Source organism: Egretta garzetta, unplaced genomic scaffold (assembly GCF_000687185.1).
Source record: "Egretta garzetta isolate BGI_Z169 unplaced genomic scaffold, ASM68718v1 scaffold322, whole genome shotgun sequence".
Classification (NCBI taxonomy): domain Eukaryota; kingdom Metazoa; phylum Chordata; class Aves; order Pelecaniformes; family Ardeidae; genus Egretta; species Egretta garzetta.
In genome coordinates, this window is record NW_009259044.1 from 3901724 (window position 1) to 3919753 (window position 18030).

The window sequence follows — 18030 nt, forward strand, 5'->3', positions numbered from 1 at the left end:
CCCCCCCCTCCCCGCCACGAGCACGGGGCCAAGAACGTGCCTCGCTGCAGAGCGCCGGCGTCCTTGGCCAAACAAACTAACTACCAACCTCGGACCAGTCACGACAAACGGCTTAACGTTTACCCATCACCTAACATACCCTCAAAAACCAAGGCCATCTTCACACCTTTTGGACATAGGTCGAACGCCCTTCCGAGCCCACGGCAAGGGGTCTTGCCCAGGCCAGTCTTGCCAGATGCTCCTGCATCTCTCCTGCCCCTTTTCCTTGGTGAACACCAAACAGTTATAATACTCAGGTCAATATATATAGGTACCACGTATATATATTTGTGTCGCTGTTCTGCGCATTAACAAAGACAACCAACCCCACCAGGCACCACTCGTCCTTTCCGCCCCCTCCCCTTCCTCCCATGGCTGTGCAGGAACGCGGCCGGGGACCACCCTACGTGGCCCCATCGCACTCCCCCACAGTCAGCTTCAAGGCTCCCTGCTGGTGCAGCGTCTTTAAGGCTCTGAACTCCAAGGGCATGGTGTGCGGGCTGGCCTGCGAGGTGTAGCCATACTTCAGGCTGTCGTAGTAGTGGTACTTGACCGGGTTCTGGTTCTGGTCCAGGGGAAAGGGCCAGAAGCCGTAGAGATAGATCTGGTTGCAGAATCGAGTGGCTAAGGTGTACATGAGGAGGCCGGTGGTGGGTCGCTTGATGTGCACCTTGTTCGTTAGCCAGTACCTGCAAAGGGAGAGCAGAGGCAAGCGTGTTATTCCCCCTCCCCAGGAAGCTTGTGTCTTGCACGTTTTCTCTCCCCAGCCTCCGACTGAGATATATCGGTGATTCGAAGTGAGAGGTTTCTGACTAGCAGAAGAGTTCTCCATGCCAAGAAAAAGCCTCTCTAGGGACTGCTTCATGGATAAGCATCCTCCTGCTCTCTGTCTGGCGGTTACATCACACTTGTTGCTATGGCATTGAAGCATCTCATGCCTCGGCAATCCTTTATGAAAAACAAATTGCTTGCAATGGTGGCCTTCAGTACTTCAGTCTACAATTATCTTCCAATCAACCTAGGAGATCGATACCACAGACCAAACCATCCACATGTCAAGTAGACTCCAGCAACCCCTCGAAGCAGACGCACTCTCACACACACACACACGCTGATGATTTTCATTGATGAATGAAGATTTTTACCCTGACAGTAAACACAACAGGGCTGCAAAAATGTTTGCCTTGGAATAAAGGGTCACCAGGCTGAAAGAGCTAAAACACACTGCTGTGTTCCCGTTACACCCAGCAATTGCTGCTGTGATCCTGGACCAAAATACATCACCATGCTCTGCAACATCAGCCCATGAGATACATAATGGGGCATCTTGCAATATATAATATGCGATACGGAGGTCAGCAGCGCTCGCTGCTGAGAAGCGCGTTAGTTTTTATGAGGGATGACAAAAAGAACAGGGGAAGGAGGCACCCCGTAGTGATGCACGAGCAGAAACGGTATCAGCAGTTGTATTTTGGGCTGCCGATAAAAGTTATTGCAGCATCAACATCCTGTAGGAAGATGTTTCCAGTATTTATTGCACAGGCAATTTATCTGGTTTGCTCAGCAGAAAGACTCTGTCAGAGGAATAAAATCAGAAAGAAAAAGGTCTGGGGAAGGTAGAAGATGTCCCCCCTGGGTGCCCTCCCTGCTCCCCCAGCATGTTTGATGCCGGTGCTGCCCCACAGAAGGCAGGGATGGTGCAGGCAGTGCATCCCACCATGCTGCAGCCCGTTCGAGACCTCAGATTAGTTTTAATCGATATTTCAAAGGGCCTGATTTCAGGTGAGTGACCGGCAATGCTTTGGATAAAAAGCACGAGGAAGCGGAGCAAAGCCCGTGGCATTTCTGTGCTCTCACCCAGAGGTTTGGGACCCCGAGCTGGGTCCCGCTGCTGCACGTGGAGCCATGGGAAGTGTCTTGCTCCTCATATGCACTTTCCATCAGGCTCCTGAGGGGCTGGTACTCAGACAGCGGGAACCCTTGGGAGAGCTGAGCCTTAATCCTGCAAATTAGCTTTTCACGAAAGCCATTAAAATTTAGCAGCCAAGGCACAAAACGTACTTGCTTGTTCGCAGCCAGATAAGAGAAAAATTGACTTCTCTGGTGAATCAAATTCTGGAAGCAGAGTGACCACCTCGGTGTGTGCAGGAAAGGCACGGTGGGGTTCACTGGGGTCCCACACCCCAGGGGTGTCCAAGCACCTGCAGCTTTAGCCAAAGACAAGTATGATGTTTTGGGGAGGTCCTCCTTGCCTGACTCACCTCCTCGGCATCCAGCACAAAAAAATGAGCAAGAAACTGGGGGAAAACTGGTGAGAACCACTATCTCAGAGGCACAGCATCGGCATTTTCTGGGCTTGCTGGGCCATATGGGTTGTGCTATGGGGACACAGCAAAGCTTGCTGCGGTGCCAAGGCAATCTTCTCCCACAGGTAGCCATAAAACAGCCTCCTTGATGAGTTTACAGGCAAGCACATTAGAACCCTGGCGTGCGGAGAGAAACGGGAGATTATCGCAACCACTTAACACCGTGAATTAGGGGTATCCTCGTGCATCAGGGAAACTACCTGGGAAGAACTGTCAAGGCACATTTAACCAGCTGGCTTTGGGGGAAGACAACTGTCTGGGTCTGTCCTGCAGCTGCTTTAGCCTTAACACTCTCTTTTTATCAATTTACCAGCTGGAGCACAGAAAGGTACCAGTGACCTTACGCCTGCCCAAAATATTAACTTTGGGGTTTTGTTGAGAGGCTGTAAAAACTCTGTGAACATACAATGACCTTGACAGCATGACGAAGTGACCCTTGCCCATGGGTACAGGACATTCATGTAACCACCAATGTTTCAAGTGTATTAATGGTGACAAAAATGACCTGGGTCAAACACAGAAGCGCCCTACAGAAGCAACGCCGTCCTCTGCACCCCAGCACGCACAAACACCCTTACCAAGGCCAACAAGTGCGCACAACCGGCACCCAAAAGCAGCCCCAAACCAACCCAGCGTATCCGCGTATCCACCTCCGCACACACAGCTCACTCAATGATATTGGGGTAGGGAAAAATGACAATTCAGTTTCTTATAATAAAAAATGAAAAACTTGGTTCTTTTATTTGTTATTTCCCTCTATTGCAGGCACGGCATCGCGAAAATGAGAAGGATGACAAACCTCGTTCCTACAGCATCATAATTCTCGCTGCTGGCTGCAACTTTGGGAGGGGGTGGTGGACTCCAGGCTGTCCCAGTCCACCCACACGGATCACATACATAATATATAATGCCCGAACCATAACATAGGCCATGCCACAGCACTTGCAATTTGTTTCCTGGACAGTGAAGGTGGGAAAACCTCCGATGAGGTCTGGGGAATGCTTGTCAATGACTGGCTTGTGATAGGAGTGTGGGAGCTATGCAGGAAGATCTCCCTCTTATCTCTCCCACCACTAGCCAACTGAGACAGCGGCCACATTCCTGGTGCAGGAGAGAACAGCTGGGGATGGAAATAAAACCTAATTAATTCTGCAAATCCAAATGAGGTTGTTTGGGTGCACATGGGATGCTGTGTCAACAGCGCACCTTTAATATGTGAGGTCCGGGATTTTAATTAGGAGGAAAGATAATCTTGAAGCAGGCAGTAATTATTTTTCAAATTGGCTACACCAATCACCATAACTATTAACTGCAACATTTTATGGAAAGAGACAGCAATTAAAAGAGAAGAGTAAAGAGCAGTCCTGAAACCCAACACCTCCTTTCTCAGAGCCTTTCTCACAGCATGGACCTCCTTCAAAAGCCGGTGCCTTGTCATTTCTGTAAATAAACCCTCAGGGGTGGAAGCAGCCACTGAGAGAGGCTGGTGCCTGAGTGGGATGCAGCTATGAACAGGAACCATGATGCTGTCAGGCAAAAATTGTCTGAGACAGCTTTTGTTTCGGATCATGATAGTTGCAGATGGAAAATGCCATCAGACCTTCAAGGCCATCTTTTGTAAGGAGGCAGCCTAGACACGAGCCCTAGCACCTATCTGAACTAATACTTGATGGCAGCCAAGGACAGAGGCTTCAAGAAGAGCAGCTCAGAGAGTCTCATCCTAGCTGGTAGGTGGTTCTGATTGCTCCTCAGCTACATCGATTTTCCAAAAGGTTTCCAAGAAACTTAAGTCTCCAAAGCAGAACCACGTAACACTGCTGCCGGCTGCCTGACCATCGGTCTACACCTCCTGCAAGGGGGCTGCACTTGCAGCCACAGGGGAAGCGACCGTGGAATTTGGACCTTAAAGCCCAGTGGGAATCCTTCAGGAGACAAAAATCCTTCAGCTGACAGCACGGCATCTTCCCCCGGTATCAGTGAATTCAGGCAGCAGAGCCAGGCCTTGATTTGGGCTGAATCTCTGGGTGCAAAACTCCTGCCTGCAGGCTGGGTTTGAGGACCGCTAGTGAGGGCAGGGTCCTGCCCTGTGCTTGCCCATCACCTCCTGATGTGTCTGAGAAAGGCCTAGAGTAACTTGTACCTGTAAGGGTTAACCTGCAGGATAAAATGAACAGAAAATCCATCGCCCTGATGAAATGAATAAAAAACTCAGGTCAATGAAGAAATCAAGTTTCAGCAGTATCAGCTGCATTATTTAGTGATACAAATCAGAATAGCTGAAATAATGCAATTTCAGACCCTTTTAAAACATCTTATTCATAAAAGTGTGATACAAACACAAGCTGTTGTGGAGGTGCTAGTCCTTGACTGTCAGAAGCATATTATCAGTCTGCCACACACATCCTGCTCCCATTAATAGTCATGAAAAACCAGCTACAGATAATCAGAGCGAGTGCCCCGACAGTGCTCCACACTCGTGTTGGTGCAGGCAAGGACGGGACCCGCCAGTGCTGGTATCCTGGTGGCTGGGTGGATGGAGATGAAGTGCTGGACCCCCAGGGAGCAATAACCATCCCCATCCAGCTTCTCCCAGCCCTTTTTCTCTCCATGTATCCAGTCTCCTCTGTCACCTCCACCAAAATAGCTGAGAGCCATGTACAGTGGGTAGGAATGGGCAGGTGCCCATCCAGGTTCATGCTAACGCTGACTCCAAAAGCTGGATCTGGAGTCAGAATTGGGCTTTATTCCCAGGCCCAAACACCAAATCAAGCCTCTACATCCAGGCTGGACCAGTACCATCTGGCTTGGGTCTGGTTTTGGTGACTTGGCACAAGCACCGAGTCACGGATAAATAACACTTTTCTCCTCCAGAGTCTTGAGCCCTGCGATGCCCTTTCAAACACACATGGTACTCAACACCCACAAGTTAAAGCATTTCCAAACAGATGGAAGAAAAGGAAAGTAACTGGGAAGAGGATTACCCTGTTTCTTTCATCTTTCCTTCTGATGCCCCTCCCCTTCTTTCGACAAAGAAAAGACTGAATCTCCTTCCCAATTAACCAGAACAAATTAACTGTCTCGGGGTCCCAGTGCAGACACACCACCGCTCAGGCACAATGTGCCTCAAGTGCAGAAGGGCTGAGAATAATTGCTCACAAGAGGCTTTATTTGTGGGATACCCACTGATCCAACCCACACGTGGCTTTATGGGGCGTTCGTAGTCCCCCACATCCCACCTCAGTCACACACTTGTGAATGGCTATTTCCACCCTCTGCACCCTTTGGTCATCTTCATCCTTCACCTGCGTGCAGGACCTTCTGTGGGACCAGAGAGGAAGGGCTTTAAGGCACAAGTTCCCATAGGGAGATATTTCGGAGGAGCCCGTGTAAGTGTAAGGGACCACAAGGGAGGAAGCGTGAAGTAGCTGGTTTAGAAACCTCACATGGGCGACACTGGCTAATCAACAGCAGAACCGATCTCGAGACAGAGGGTGAGAAAAGATGAGCTGGGGGAGCTGCGAAAAAGAAAAGCAGCAGCTTAGGTGTTAGAGAAAAGAGGAGCCCGTGGAGGGAGGCAAAGGAGCGGGGTGGTGCAATCAAAGCACCAGGTTGGGAGAACAACCTGCACGTGTGTCCTGCGTGGCTGCAAGCAAGGCAAGGCTGTTGGAAGGGATGCGGCGTCATCAGGATGCCAGGTGAGGAGGGACCCAGGGAGGGTTGCCATCATGGCTCACGGATGGGAAAAGCAGCGTCTGAGCAGCATTGCCCTGAAAAATCAGCAAAGGCTTAGATGTTGTTTGGGTGTGAGGACCCAGAAAGACATCTGAGGCAAAGATGAATCCACCTTATGCCCCACCAGGTTCTGAGGATACGTGGCAGAGCTGCACTACACAAGCTACAGCCCCTGAGCAAGGTGATCACTGTTGGGAAGAGCACACGCGAACTGTCATGGCTATTTCGATGTTAAACCTAACGGGAGACCTAGCCAAGGACCTGCAAGATTTATTGATTTTTAATTTTTTTTTTTTCTTCTTTCTAGAAGCTCTTAACAAAATCTTACGGGATTAGACTTGGTTACTGCCAAGAGACCCTCGTGATGGACACAGCGAGAAGTCCTAGACTTGATTATACAAGGCAAACTGAAACGTGTCCATGAATTCTCCGCAAGGAGTGATAGTCAAACCTCCAGACACAATTATTTTCCCTTGCTTCCTGCATTTCATGTTATTTCTCTGACAAAAGCTGCTTGGCAATAGGGATTACAAGGCTTTTTGGAGACACTAACAGATGACTTATAAGGGGCTTGCTTGCTTCCCAGCCAGGAGATGAGCACTACACTTGCCAGATGAATTGCTCAGGAGACATTTTACAGAATCGCTCCGAAGTGAGTCACGCACCCCCGAAACGCATGGCATCGTCCCTGTCCGTCCCCGCGAGCTGGCTCCCTGCCACGGCACAGCTTTCCTCCTCAGCCTTAGGTAGTGCCTTGGCTTTCTTCTGAGTTCCTCCGTCAAAATGCTGATGGCTCTCTCCCCTCCTGGCACGAAGATAGTGGGTTTAACCGCATAAGAAGAGCCTCCGTCCTAGTGCACAGATTATTCAGAATCACCAACTCAAAAAGCTATCAGCAAACATTTAAGGCACCCTCACAGCTAGGAAGGTGACGTCTCAAATGATGCTGTTAAGGACAACAAAACCAAACGCTTTTTACTTATCTCAGCGACACACACTCTACAAATGCCCCAAATGCACTGAAAATTATAGGAAAAAATGCTCAATTGCCACTGAAATGCATTCTGGTCTGGGGGAAAGCAGAGCAGGACAATAAATACTGCGGTTCAAGGAGGAGTCAAGAACTCGCAAATGTATTTCACTGGTAGTGAAGGAAGAAGAGAGAAGACAAAGCTTTTGTAGCCAAATTCAAGTTGGCTGAGATGTTAGCATTTGTAGAAAGTGCTATTCCTTGAAAAAAATCAAATATATACAAGAGTGTCTTGGCTGAAAGACTTCCCCCATTTCTCTGTGATTTTCAAATCAACTTAGGATAGATGATAAAGGGTAGCTTCATCCAGCAAAGGAGCAGACAGGACACCTCTGCAGCCGCAGCCCACTGCAGCACAGAGGGAGGTTCCGTGGGGCTTTGTGGATTATCGGTGCTCTGCTACGTGCCACAAAATGTATTCATTTCACAAATCTCAGATCTGTCAAAGAGAAGTGTAATGCTACGAACCGGAGGAAAGATTTCCTTCTTCATCCCAAACTACATCGTATCCATTACCCTGAGTAGATGGTCGAGACAACCCTATAGACACCTGAGAGACCTCCTGTAGAGCACTGAGAGCATCAGCACAGCCCCCCCTGCCCCCCCTGTGGCCAGTTCATTCAACACTGCCTGAATCACTCTTAAATCCATCCAAGTCCAAAACTGAGGGGGCTGCACCAAGGGAAAGGCTAACATTGCCTCTAGCCTTCCCCCAGAATGGCACAGCCCTTTGCCCCCAGCCCCAGGTGGTCCCTCTGCACGGCTCCTTGGCCAGGCCACAACACACTGGGTAGCTGCTGAAGTACTCCCATCAGTTCTGGCTTTCTGAGGGGGCTGCAGTTTTAATTGTATTAACCGTTAATTAGTAGGCATCCTTGTTTTCCTGCTGGTAAATGTGAGAGCAAGAGGGCAGGTCAGGCAGCAGCTCCCTTGGCTTAGAGGGCAGCCCCTGATGGGGAACAGCACTGGCTTCTGCGGTTATAATTGAACTAGTGTGGCCATGACCCACCTTTCCCTATTGCCCCACAGCACGGTGACCAGCCCAAAGGACAGGACCGAGGTCTGGGCTGTAGCTCAGACCAGGTACTTAGAGCCTGTCATCAGCATCAATTAGTGTCTGACCACGTGCTGGTACCATATCCATCCCAGTCACCCACCAACAGTGGCCACTTCACTCGCTTGCTGGTCTGACTGGTCACATCCTTGAGTCCCGGTAGGTTTTCATAAGCCTGAACCCATGTTCCTTGCACGAGACCCCATTAAAACCCACGGGACACTAACATGTGCAAAAGGAAGACACTGCTCCGAGCCACAGGGGAGAGGGGTGCATCACTCCATGCACTGAGAGGCAGCACTGAACCCTTGGACTTGTCCCAAAATCCCTGCATCCCCTCCAGCCAGGCAGGACCTGCCAGCCACCGGTGGTGGCTCCAACACTGCTCTGTGGGAGATCATAGAATCATAGAATGTTTTGGGTTGGAAGGGACCCCTAGAGGTCATCTAGTCCAACCCCCTGCAGTGAGCAGGGACACTGCTAGCCAGATCAGGGAGATGCATGGGGACAACCAGAGTGCCAGCCAGCCTGGCTGGACTGCAGGGCTGCGGCACAGGAGAGCCAGGAAGGTGCCGTGAGTTGGAAGATAAGCTCAGCAGCAGAGTTTATCGAGGCATCCTCCTCCTCTCCCGTGGGAAAGCTATGCCCAGCCCTTGCCAATCCCTCCACAAAGCTTCCTACGGGAAGTTTCTGGCACCGGGAACAGTTGCCAGCACAGGATTAGCAGCCTGTTGATTTAAAGGGCTTATTACAGGAGCTTAATTCTATTTTGACAGATGAAAGTAAGTCAATTACAGCTAGAAATAGCTCAGAATTTGGGTTGTGGGATTTTTTTTTTTCCTCCCCCCCTTGCTACCCCCCGTGCCATGTCCCCCTTCCCCCTTTCTGTGAGTTGTGGTATCATCTCCTTCCCTTTCTTTACCTCAAAGCCAGCTTCTGGAAGATGCCTCTCTGACCCAGGGAAGCCCCAAACACAGGCACTTGGGGCAGACCTGGTTCTTCTTGCCCATTATTGCTGCCTGCAATGCATCGTGGCACCCAATTGCCTGCAGAGCTGCCCTTCACACCCCTTTCCCCGGAGCACCCCCTTAGGCTTGCTCCTGTGGGAAAAGACCCCAAAAATCTGTCCCGTGCCCACCCCCTGCACCGACACGCAACCTGAGCTGGGACAGAGTGACACCCAGCACGGACCAACTGACCAGAAGAGCTCAGGCTCAGAGGTGTGTTGGGGGAGAAGTGCCCAAAGCGATCAAGAAACATTACTGCTGAGGCTTAGAGGTGGGAGCACCAGTTACACGGGTGAATTCCCATCCCGGGAGATCAACAGCATCTAGTTAGGATTGGAGAGGACAACCACTGCCACTAAGCCAGCATCAGCCACCACCTGCCCAGACTCTCTAAATGCCTAATGAACCATGATTCTCCCCAGAGACATAAAGCAGGAAAGCAAGAGCCTACCCCAATCCCAATTTACTTACATGGAAGTCTCACCCCGGGAGCTCTCTTTCTTTTATAACCTCCCTATCCCCACCACACCTGTGTCTCCCACATGCCTGAAGTTGCAATAAGGGAGCAAAAAGACACCTTCCTTCCCTCCACATAAATCCATCCACCACCACCCTGCTTATTTATCTGAGCAGCAGGACCAGACCACGTCAAGTCCCTTCCCTGGGCTGGTTATTTAAGATGAGCATCCAGGCTACTCGTGAACAGCCTTGGTTCTCTGCCACCACTGAGCCCATCCAGGCTGCCACAAGCTCTCTCACCTGAGGAGCTGTGCGAGACTTGCATGTGTCACACAAGCAGGAGGTGACAAACCTTGTCCCTAGCTCAGGAAACCATAACACACAAACACACATTTCTCCAAGGACAGCCCTAACTGTAGGTTGGGGAGTTATCACAGAGACACGCAGGCTTACAGCCAGCAAAGTGCTGGAAGGCTTAGGGTCACTATACTGCATGGCTAAAAGACCTCACGCTCCAAGAGCAGAGCAGGGAGCCCCTGCTTGCGAGGTGGTCTCCAGTTCTCATCTAGGGACCAGCCACCGCCCATGGAGTCCTCCTCAGAGTCTGCAGAAAGAAACAGCTCGCACCGTTTGCCTCCAGCACAAACCCATCAATCGCTCTCCAGCTCGGGAAGCTCACGAAATCCCGGCTCCAAGCACACCAGAAACGCTCTCACCCTCGGACAGCGTGCAGCAGGCGCAGCGAGGGGTAGGCAGTCCTGACGTTGATGCGATGCTTCAGGATGAGCTCGTTCACCCACTCCACGCGCTCCTTGCCCCCCTTGGCCATGAACGCCGGGATCCAGAGGATGCTGCCGTTGAGGCTGTGGAGGCGTTGCAGCAGCTTCTCCCTCCAAGTCTCGTTTACCAGGTCCTCGAAGGCCCGTTGGATGACCGAGGGGTTCATAGTCACCAGGTCTGTCTTCATGCCCACGTCCTGGGAGTACTCTTGGACAGGGGCCAGATTGCACCTGTGAAGGGAAACATGGAACAGCCCTTTACGATGGACATGAGAGCGGGCAGTGACAAACACGAGGGGGGTTTGATGTCAAAAGCCGGGGCCAGCGACAGATGTGCCCATTCACCCTCACTTTTGGGAGGAGGAGGAGGAGGAGGAGGAGGGAAAATGAGCCTCTGCAATAAATTGGGGAGGCTCTGACCTGGTAACGATGAGCCATCTTAATACCAGGTCATCGTTCCTCAACATGCTGGCATGTGTGCACATATTCCTCTAGGGCAGTGCTAATAACAGACATAACTTTGGTGTCTGGTGGGCGGGTTTGTACGGATCGGTATCTCTCCTGGTGCGGTTCAAAAATAACATGTAGCAACAAGCCTCCCGTCTTTGCTGCCACGGCAGATTTGAAATGGAACAGCCTTTCCCACGCAAGGAAAGCGCTCGCCTCTTAACTCTAGTCCTGCTGGGGTAACATTATCCCAAGTCCCTTTTCTCCTCCTGGCGAGTCTCTGCTAACAGCAGACCTGGTGGCACCGGCAGCGATAACGACACCAGTGGGAGGTGGATGCCAGGACATGGTCTCCACAGGGTTTGGCTGTCTGGAGGTTGTGACCTTCAGAAAACATCTCTTTCTCTAGTGTTAACTGGTGCCTCCTCTCAGGCTGTGCACGTGGAGACGGGCACGCACGGTTTCCCCGGGAGCTCCTGTGCCACGAGCTCCTGTGTCATGCCAGGGATGAGGGGCTGCAGGATAAACTGCCAACAAATCACCCTCGTTATACGGTGGTTTCCTACAGCTCCTCACAGGGGGTCCGCGGCCGTTAAGCCGTGGCCATGCTATGCACGTGGCGCCGGGCAAATCATAGAATCATAGAATCGTCCAGGTTGGAAAAGACCTTTAAGGTCATCGAGTCCAACCGTTAACCTAACCCTGCCATCCCAAATGGCACTGGGGGGATGCAGAGAGATGCTCCTCCAGCGTGGTGAAAACCAGAGGGTACCCGTGTGTTCGCACACTGTGTGGTCTCCTGTGGTGCTTGACAGTGAAGTTACAGTATTTAACGAGCAGGAATTGCATCCTAACCATCTGCCTCAATAATCAGCCATTACCACTGTTTTCCCTACTTTACAGATGGGGAAACTAAGGGAATGGTGTAAAGAAAAATCCAGCTACTGGCACATGGGGCCCTTTTGATCCACTCATCGCAGGAGTAAAATCACTGAAATTAAACATTGGATCTGAAGAGCGAAGCTGCGTCCTGGACACAGAGCCCATCCCTGGTCACTGCCAACCCCGCTGAAAAGGCTGCCGGGATGGAACGAACATGCCTGAGGAAGATGCAGGTTCAAGCAGTGGCTCAGCCAGCCTACGGTGGGAAGGGTCCATGCCAGACCTGCACTAGCGTACATGGCTGGGGAGAAGTTGCTCAAAAATCCCAAGCTTTACACCCAGAAAAGCTTTTCTCCTGCAACTTTCCTGTCTGACATGAAAGCCCCTCCCTAAACTTTGCCCAAACTGCAATAAGCAATTTTTTCCCTTTGTTTGCTCTGGTTACACTTAAGGAGGCCAATAACGCCCCGTCCCCCATGGATGGGATGGAGCTGCTAGCAGCCAGGCAGGCTGGAGCAGCCGGGCTTGAGCGGGGGGCAGAGGTGACATTATCCCCGCTCCCACGTCACGCCGGGGACCGCCTCTGTGAGCCGCTGATGGATTGGGCTGTCTTCCTAATAGACTAGCCAGAAAGCAAATGTCTGCACATATATAAATCATCAGCAGACTCCTACAGCCCCTCAGCTAACAGATATACTCGGGTGTCGGGGATGGGAGGGCAGGCGTGCTCCTCCTCTCCACTTCAAGCACCTTCCATAGCAGATTTGGTGTGTGCCCCAGCAAGGAGTTGGGATCTGCTGCTGCAGGGCCATGGGGCAGTGCATCCATGGGGACATCGGTGCTGGGGATGGAGTGGTCCGAGGGAGCGTCAGACCTGTGTGTGCACAAGTCTGGTGTCAGGGCACCGGCATGGCCCAGCCGGTGCTTGAGGGCAGAAGTCACTTGGGGAAGGATCGAGCTTGTGTCCATGGGAGGGTCCAAAACAGGGTTTATTTGCAAGAAGGTAAGTATGTGGGAAAAGAGGAGTGAGTGCTTGGCTCTGGGAGTTAATGGTGCCCTGGGGGGTTAAGGGTGCACCGTGAGAACACATGGGGGGCGCGTTTGCAAGGAGAGTGGGGGAGCACGTAGTGGTTGGTAGAAGGGTTCGCAGCAGGACATTTGCATCAGTGAACTCTACGCACGCCCACGGGGCTGGAAGGCTACGCTGCACCACATGGATTGGGACCCCTGCCCCTTTCCACCCCTCCGAACCCCCCCCATACCTCCACCCCCCCCAGTACAGGTTCTGCGAGACGTTCATGGTGCTATCCCTATCAAAGACGTAGTGGATGACGTCCCCCGGCTTCAGCGTCCCCTTCAGCACTGAAATGTCCTTCTCCGCATCTAGGAACTTCAGGATCTGCTTCCTGAGGACGGGGAAGAAAACAGCCCCATCAGGTGAGGTACAGAGATAAGTTGGGTCATACGCATGACGAACTCTTGCCTCCTGCCTGCCCTCGCCCCGTGGCCAGTCCCAGCTGACTGATGCTCTCCAGGAACAGCTTTCAAACAGGTATCTCCATCTTAACGCCTGTTCCTTCCCCACCCATCCCTTCCCAGGACAGGCTAGCATGGCCAGCCCACCATCAGTGGGGGGTCCCTGCATTTAGCCCAGGGAGAGGGTCTCCTTCCCCCGCCATGACCCACCACCAGCGCCCACTAATTCCACTGGGCCTGGAAAATGGGGGCTTGAGCGCCCCTTGCGTTGTCGTTGCCAGGCCAGCTGGTTCAGCCGGGAATTCATTTCCAAGCGACCGCTTACAGATATGAAGCCTAGCTCAGCAGGAGATAAGCCTTTTATTTCTTCCTCGACTTCTTTAGATGATATACAGAGGCAATTTGCCAGCTTGCACTGGAGAGGACCAAATCTGTCTCTTGTCCTATAGGTAATTACCAGTACCTGATCTTCAAAGAGAGTGTCTGGTTGTGTCTCCATTTGGATGAGGCTGGTTTAATGTTGTGCTTAATGCTTTCATTACTTCTGTCAACAACAGCTGGAGATGAAGAATCATTTATTACTACTTCAACTCTAGAGAAAAGAAAGACAGGGAGAGGGAGAGACGGGATCCGTTAGCATCCCAATGGCACTTCTAATCACTGTCTTTGGCTCTGGCTGCTGGAATTCAAACTTCATCAGAAAAGCAAAATTGTAGTTATTAGCTAAACAAGAACTGAAAGCCTGTTTGTATTCTGCTACACTCAAGACAGACACAAATCCTTAAATACCTGCTCGCTTACACGAACACAGACTTACAGCCGGGCACGACTCTACAGAAAGCACAATCTTACACACCTAGCTGTTGAAAGGCATGCACACAAAAACACGAGCAGGCTCCGCAGAGACAGGCTGGCAGATGCACACTCACAGACAAGACACCACAGAGCCCCGGGGAGCCCCCAAAATTCACCAAGACATTTCCTACATGGGCAGCCAAGGTTGCCGACCTGCCACCTCACGGTCACGCGTGAGCACCCCGAAGTGGAGCCTGCTCAGCGGGTTAAAATCCTCATCAGAGAAGTGCAACCTTCACTTCACCCAAAGGAGAAATTAATTAAGCTGAGCTGCTGGGCGCCTCTCGTGAGATCGGGCTACGAGCGTCCCGCACTGAAGAGGGAGAGGCTGGCTCGCTGATAACATTTCCCCTCGTGAGAAACGAGCACGAGGACTGCAGCATCCATATCGCCTGCTCCAGACCCAGGAATGAGCAAGGGGACGGGCAATAGCCAGATGCTGCTGTTTGGAGATGATCACTGGGAGACCCCAGCTTTTAATCCCCGCTCCGAGAAGCGAATCAGCCCCAGCACTCCAGCGCCATTTACATGAAATGGCATGAATTAAGGGAGCCTCTGAATATTTGATTCCAGCCAGCCGCCCTCCAAAGAGAATACCCAAGCATCTCATCAAGAAGCTGCGCGTGTGCCTGCAGCCCCGAAAAAACCTTCACACTTCAGAGCGCTCTGAAAAACACACAGCCAAAGCAGTCGCTATCAGCTAAAGGGAATCTCCCTCTCCAGCGCAAAGGGCTTTTTCCAGCTGGGAAATGGTTTGTAAGTAAATACATTTATAAAATGCACGTAAACCCCAAGGAGGGAGAAGGGTGAGAGGTGGGGCAGAGCTGATGGCCCAAGCTCATGGGCAACATCCAGCTGCTGGGAGCACATCTGCAGCCCAGGGAAGGAGCTCCCGAGGACACGCTGTGGCTCATGCTATGTAATGGTTCAGAAAGGCAAGGAAATGCATTTATAAATGCTGGCTGCCAGTGTCCTTGCGTGTGTTTGTACAGAACCTCTCCAGAGGCTGCCAGTCGCGGCTGTTGGATTTGTTTGCGTCTTGCATTTTGCCGTATCACCTCGTGTCTTGCAAAGCTTACTTACAAGGCGTCAAATATCATAAAGGGAATAGGGTAAAGAAACCTTGGGAATAACTACCATTTTTGGGGGTTTTGTCCGTTTGCTGTGTTTTGATCATTTGCGGTGACATCATCGCAGAATGACATCACCCTTCTTTTCCTGCATGGTGTCATCAAGCTTTGCAACCGTGTCACTTGGTAATGCTGGGCTGACATGAAGTTATTGTAACAATAACACAGAGAGACACTGAATGAAACTGGGATGCCACGAAATGCCTCTGCAATGGAGCAACATTACTGAAGTGCATTACGATAAAACCGAATGAAGTTCTGATGTCAAAGACAGCGATCGCTCTTCTAATAGCACGTAGTAAAACTACGGAAATGGCAACTCTATCACTGACTTATTTTCACAATAAGTAACTCTCTCCTTCTCATTCTCTCAATCACCGCAACTTGCAGATCCTTGGTTATTTGCAAATGATTATTGCACTGAGCTGGGGGAAGGAGGGGGAGAAACGATTAAGAAAATGCAAAGCAGAAGTGAAAAGAAACAGATACATTTGCTAAATAAGAACAGCACTATCCAGCGAAGAGGAGAAGCAGATTAATAGCTGCCTTACAGCAAAAACAAATGAACACAAAATCTAATTTACAAACCTATTAGATTTGCTATGTAAGCTGTTCACAGCTGATCTGATTGTACCTCTGCCTCCAGAACTCCTGCAAGACAAAGGAAATGCATTATTTATAAACCCGGCTCCTCTTTGCCAAGCATTGTTCAACAGTCAAGAGATCCCACTCTGAAGGGCTCTGAACGGAGATGCTGCTGCGCCGTTCGCATCCCACCCCATTCAGAAGGGAGATGTCCTGATGCCTGTGAAGGGCTTTTCACATCCATCATCATTGCTGCCCTACTGCGACCGTAAAATCATTCCGTCAAAAAAGCTCCTAACCAACCCAATTAATAATACCTGCGCGATCTAACCAGCCATCAAAGACATCTGGTCTCCGTCATCAAAGCAGCATGCAGCCTACAGGTTGCATTAAATACATCTCTATTTTTTTTTTTTACGAGTCAGGTGTTAGCAGTGCATAGAGAAGGTCTCCTCCATCTTCAGGTTGCCAAGGGAATTCCCCTGCCCTTCTCAGGTCGGGACTGAGCTGAATGATCTGGACAGGATTCCCACCACTGCCTTCATCTTCGGCTCTCAGCAGAGACCACCCAACATCTCTGTTTTATCCAGATGGGGCCACCAGCCTCCTGGGTGACTTGTGGAGACCTCGTCCTCGCAGTGCACCTTCTCCCGGCTCCCAGTGACCCAGGCCAGATCTGGGACCCTGTTCCAGCCCTCTCTGATCCCATGAGTGCCCTGAAAGCCCTTGTCCCCACCTTTGGTATAACCTGCCTGAAGCTATGTAGCCAACTCAGCTCAGTCCCTTGCAGGCTGGAGCTGAGACCTCAGGTGACAGCCTTGTCACTCCCATGGCCTGGCACCACTGCCTAAGGATGGGTGCCAGACCTGCCTGAGCAGGACCTGTGGGAACCAAAGGTTCCAGCACCGGGTGCTAGACTGATGCCACAATGAAGAATAGGTAGGACCAAGCCCCTTCGGAAACCAATGCCACTCATATGAACTGTCAACCCTCAGTTAAAAATAAATACATACAAGTATTGGTCTGCATCTATTTGGTTGCAGAGCTCCTTCTTGCTTTCGCTTGCTGTTTTCAAAGGGCTCACAAAGAACCAGTCGCCCACTCTGTGATGCTCAGCGGGAGCTGGGCTCCTACCCAGACACATTCTAACCACCACGTGCTCATTGCTGTTTTATTGTCTCCATTGCACGGATATCCAAATGAGCACGCTCGTAAAGAGAACCAAATCCTCTTCCAGCAGAAATATTGTTACCTGGAAATATACACCTTAATGAAAATATATCTCAGGAGCACATGCTTCTACTACTCCTGAAAAAATCCCAAATGCATTAGACATAAATGAGAAAAGAAATAAGAGTAGGTGAACATTTGGTGTCATCAAAAAAGATTTTTAGACTTGCGTGGCCCCTTCGTTAGGCTGAGCACAGCCCTCAGCACCACAGAACATCAAACCCTTGGAAAAGCCACGATGGTTATTCCTTTCCTCCCTCCTGCTGGAGACCATCGATGGCCAAGTCAGAGAGATTCTTGCTCTGACACTCTCCTCTTCCCTTTGACAAACCCGAGAGTCAGCGAGCTGTTTCATTTTTTGGTGCATCAAGGGAACAGCAGGTCTAGCTTATTCCCAGAGCCTACTGGCATTTAACAAGCCTCCGCTTTAATGGGGTTCACCGCGGGGTGTGGGAGCAGATTGGATTAGCGTGCAAGCCATGCATCCTTTCAGAGACATCTCCTCTGAAGGAGCCGTCCAAATGGGATTCACACTCCTTCACACTTGCTGTGATACAGATAGGGACTGGATTAAGGGCTTAGAAAAAGAAATGCTGCTCCCTGTATAAGTCCTGGTTCACAATCTCTGCGAAAGGGAAAAAAAAAAATTCTACAAATTAGGAAGTGGAGGAGACCTGTTAGCTCCCACCTCATCTACGTTTTGCATCTACAGCAGGGCTGACTGGAAGCATCACAATGTATTATTCAAATGCATTTATCCAATCTGGCTTTACATGCCCCCAGCGACAGGTCTGTGTATGTCCCCTCCTGAAATTAAGGCAGGCATCAGGGCTGGAGATGCTGGACGCGAGGCAGACAAGTTGAGAGCACATCTCCCAGCTCACTGTGTGCAGAGGTGGTGGGGAAGGAGATCGGCTGCCCGGATCCCCCGCTGAGCAGCCCTGCCAGGCTTGTGGCAG

The 18030-nt window shown here is 50.9% G+C and overlaps 1 protein-coding gene across 1 annotated transcript in view; it reads right to left on the reverse strand.

Moving 5' to 3' along the window:
* Positions 1-442: 442 nt before the first annotated feature.
* Positions 443-18030, reverse strand: part of ST8SIA2 (ST8 alpha-N-acetyl-neuraminide alpha-2,8-sialyltransferase 2) — an 18274-nt gene continuing 686 nt past the window's right edge. The window contains exons 2-6 of the mRNA XM_035890598.1: positions 15845-15907; positions 13735-13863; positions 13058-13201; positions 10404-10697; positions 443-728 (exon numbers count right to left, since the gene is read on the reverse strand). Coding sequence (XP_035746491.1) covers positions 443-728; positions 10404-10697; positions 13058-13201; positions 13735-13863; positions 15845-15907 — 916 coding nt within the window. The remainder of the gene's footprint in view (positions 729-10403; positions 10698-13057; positions 13202-13734; positions 13864-15844; positions 15908-18030) is intronic.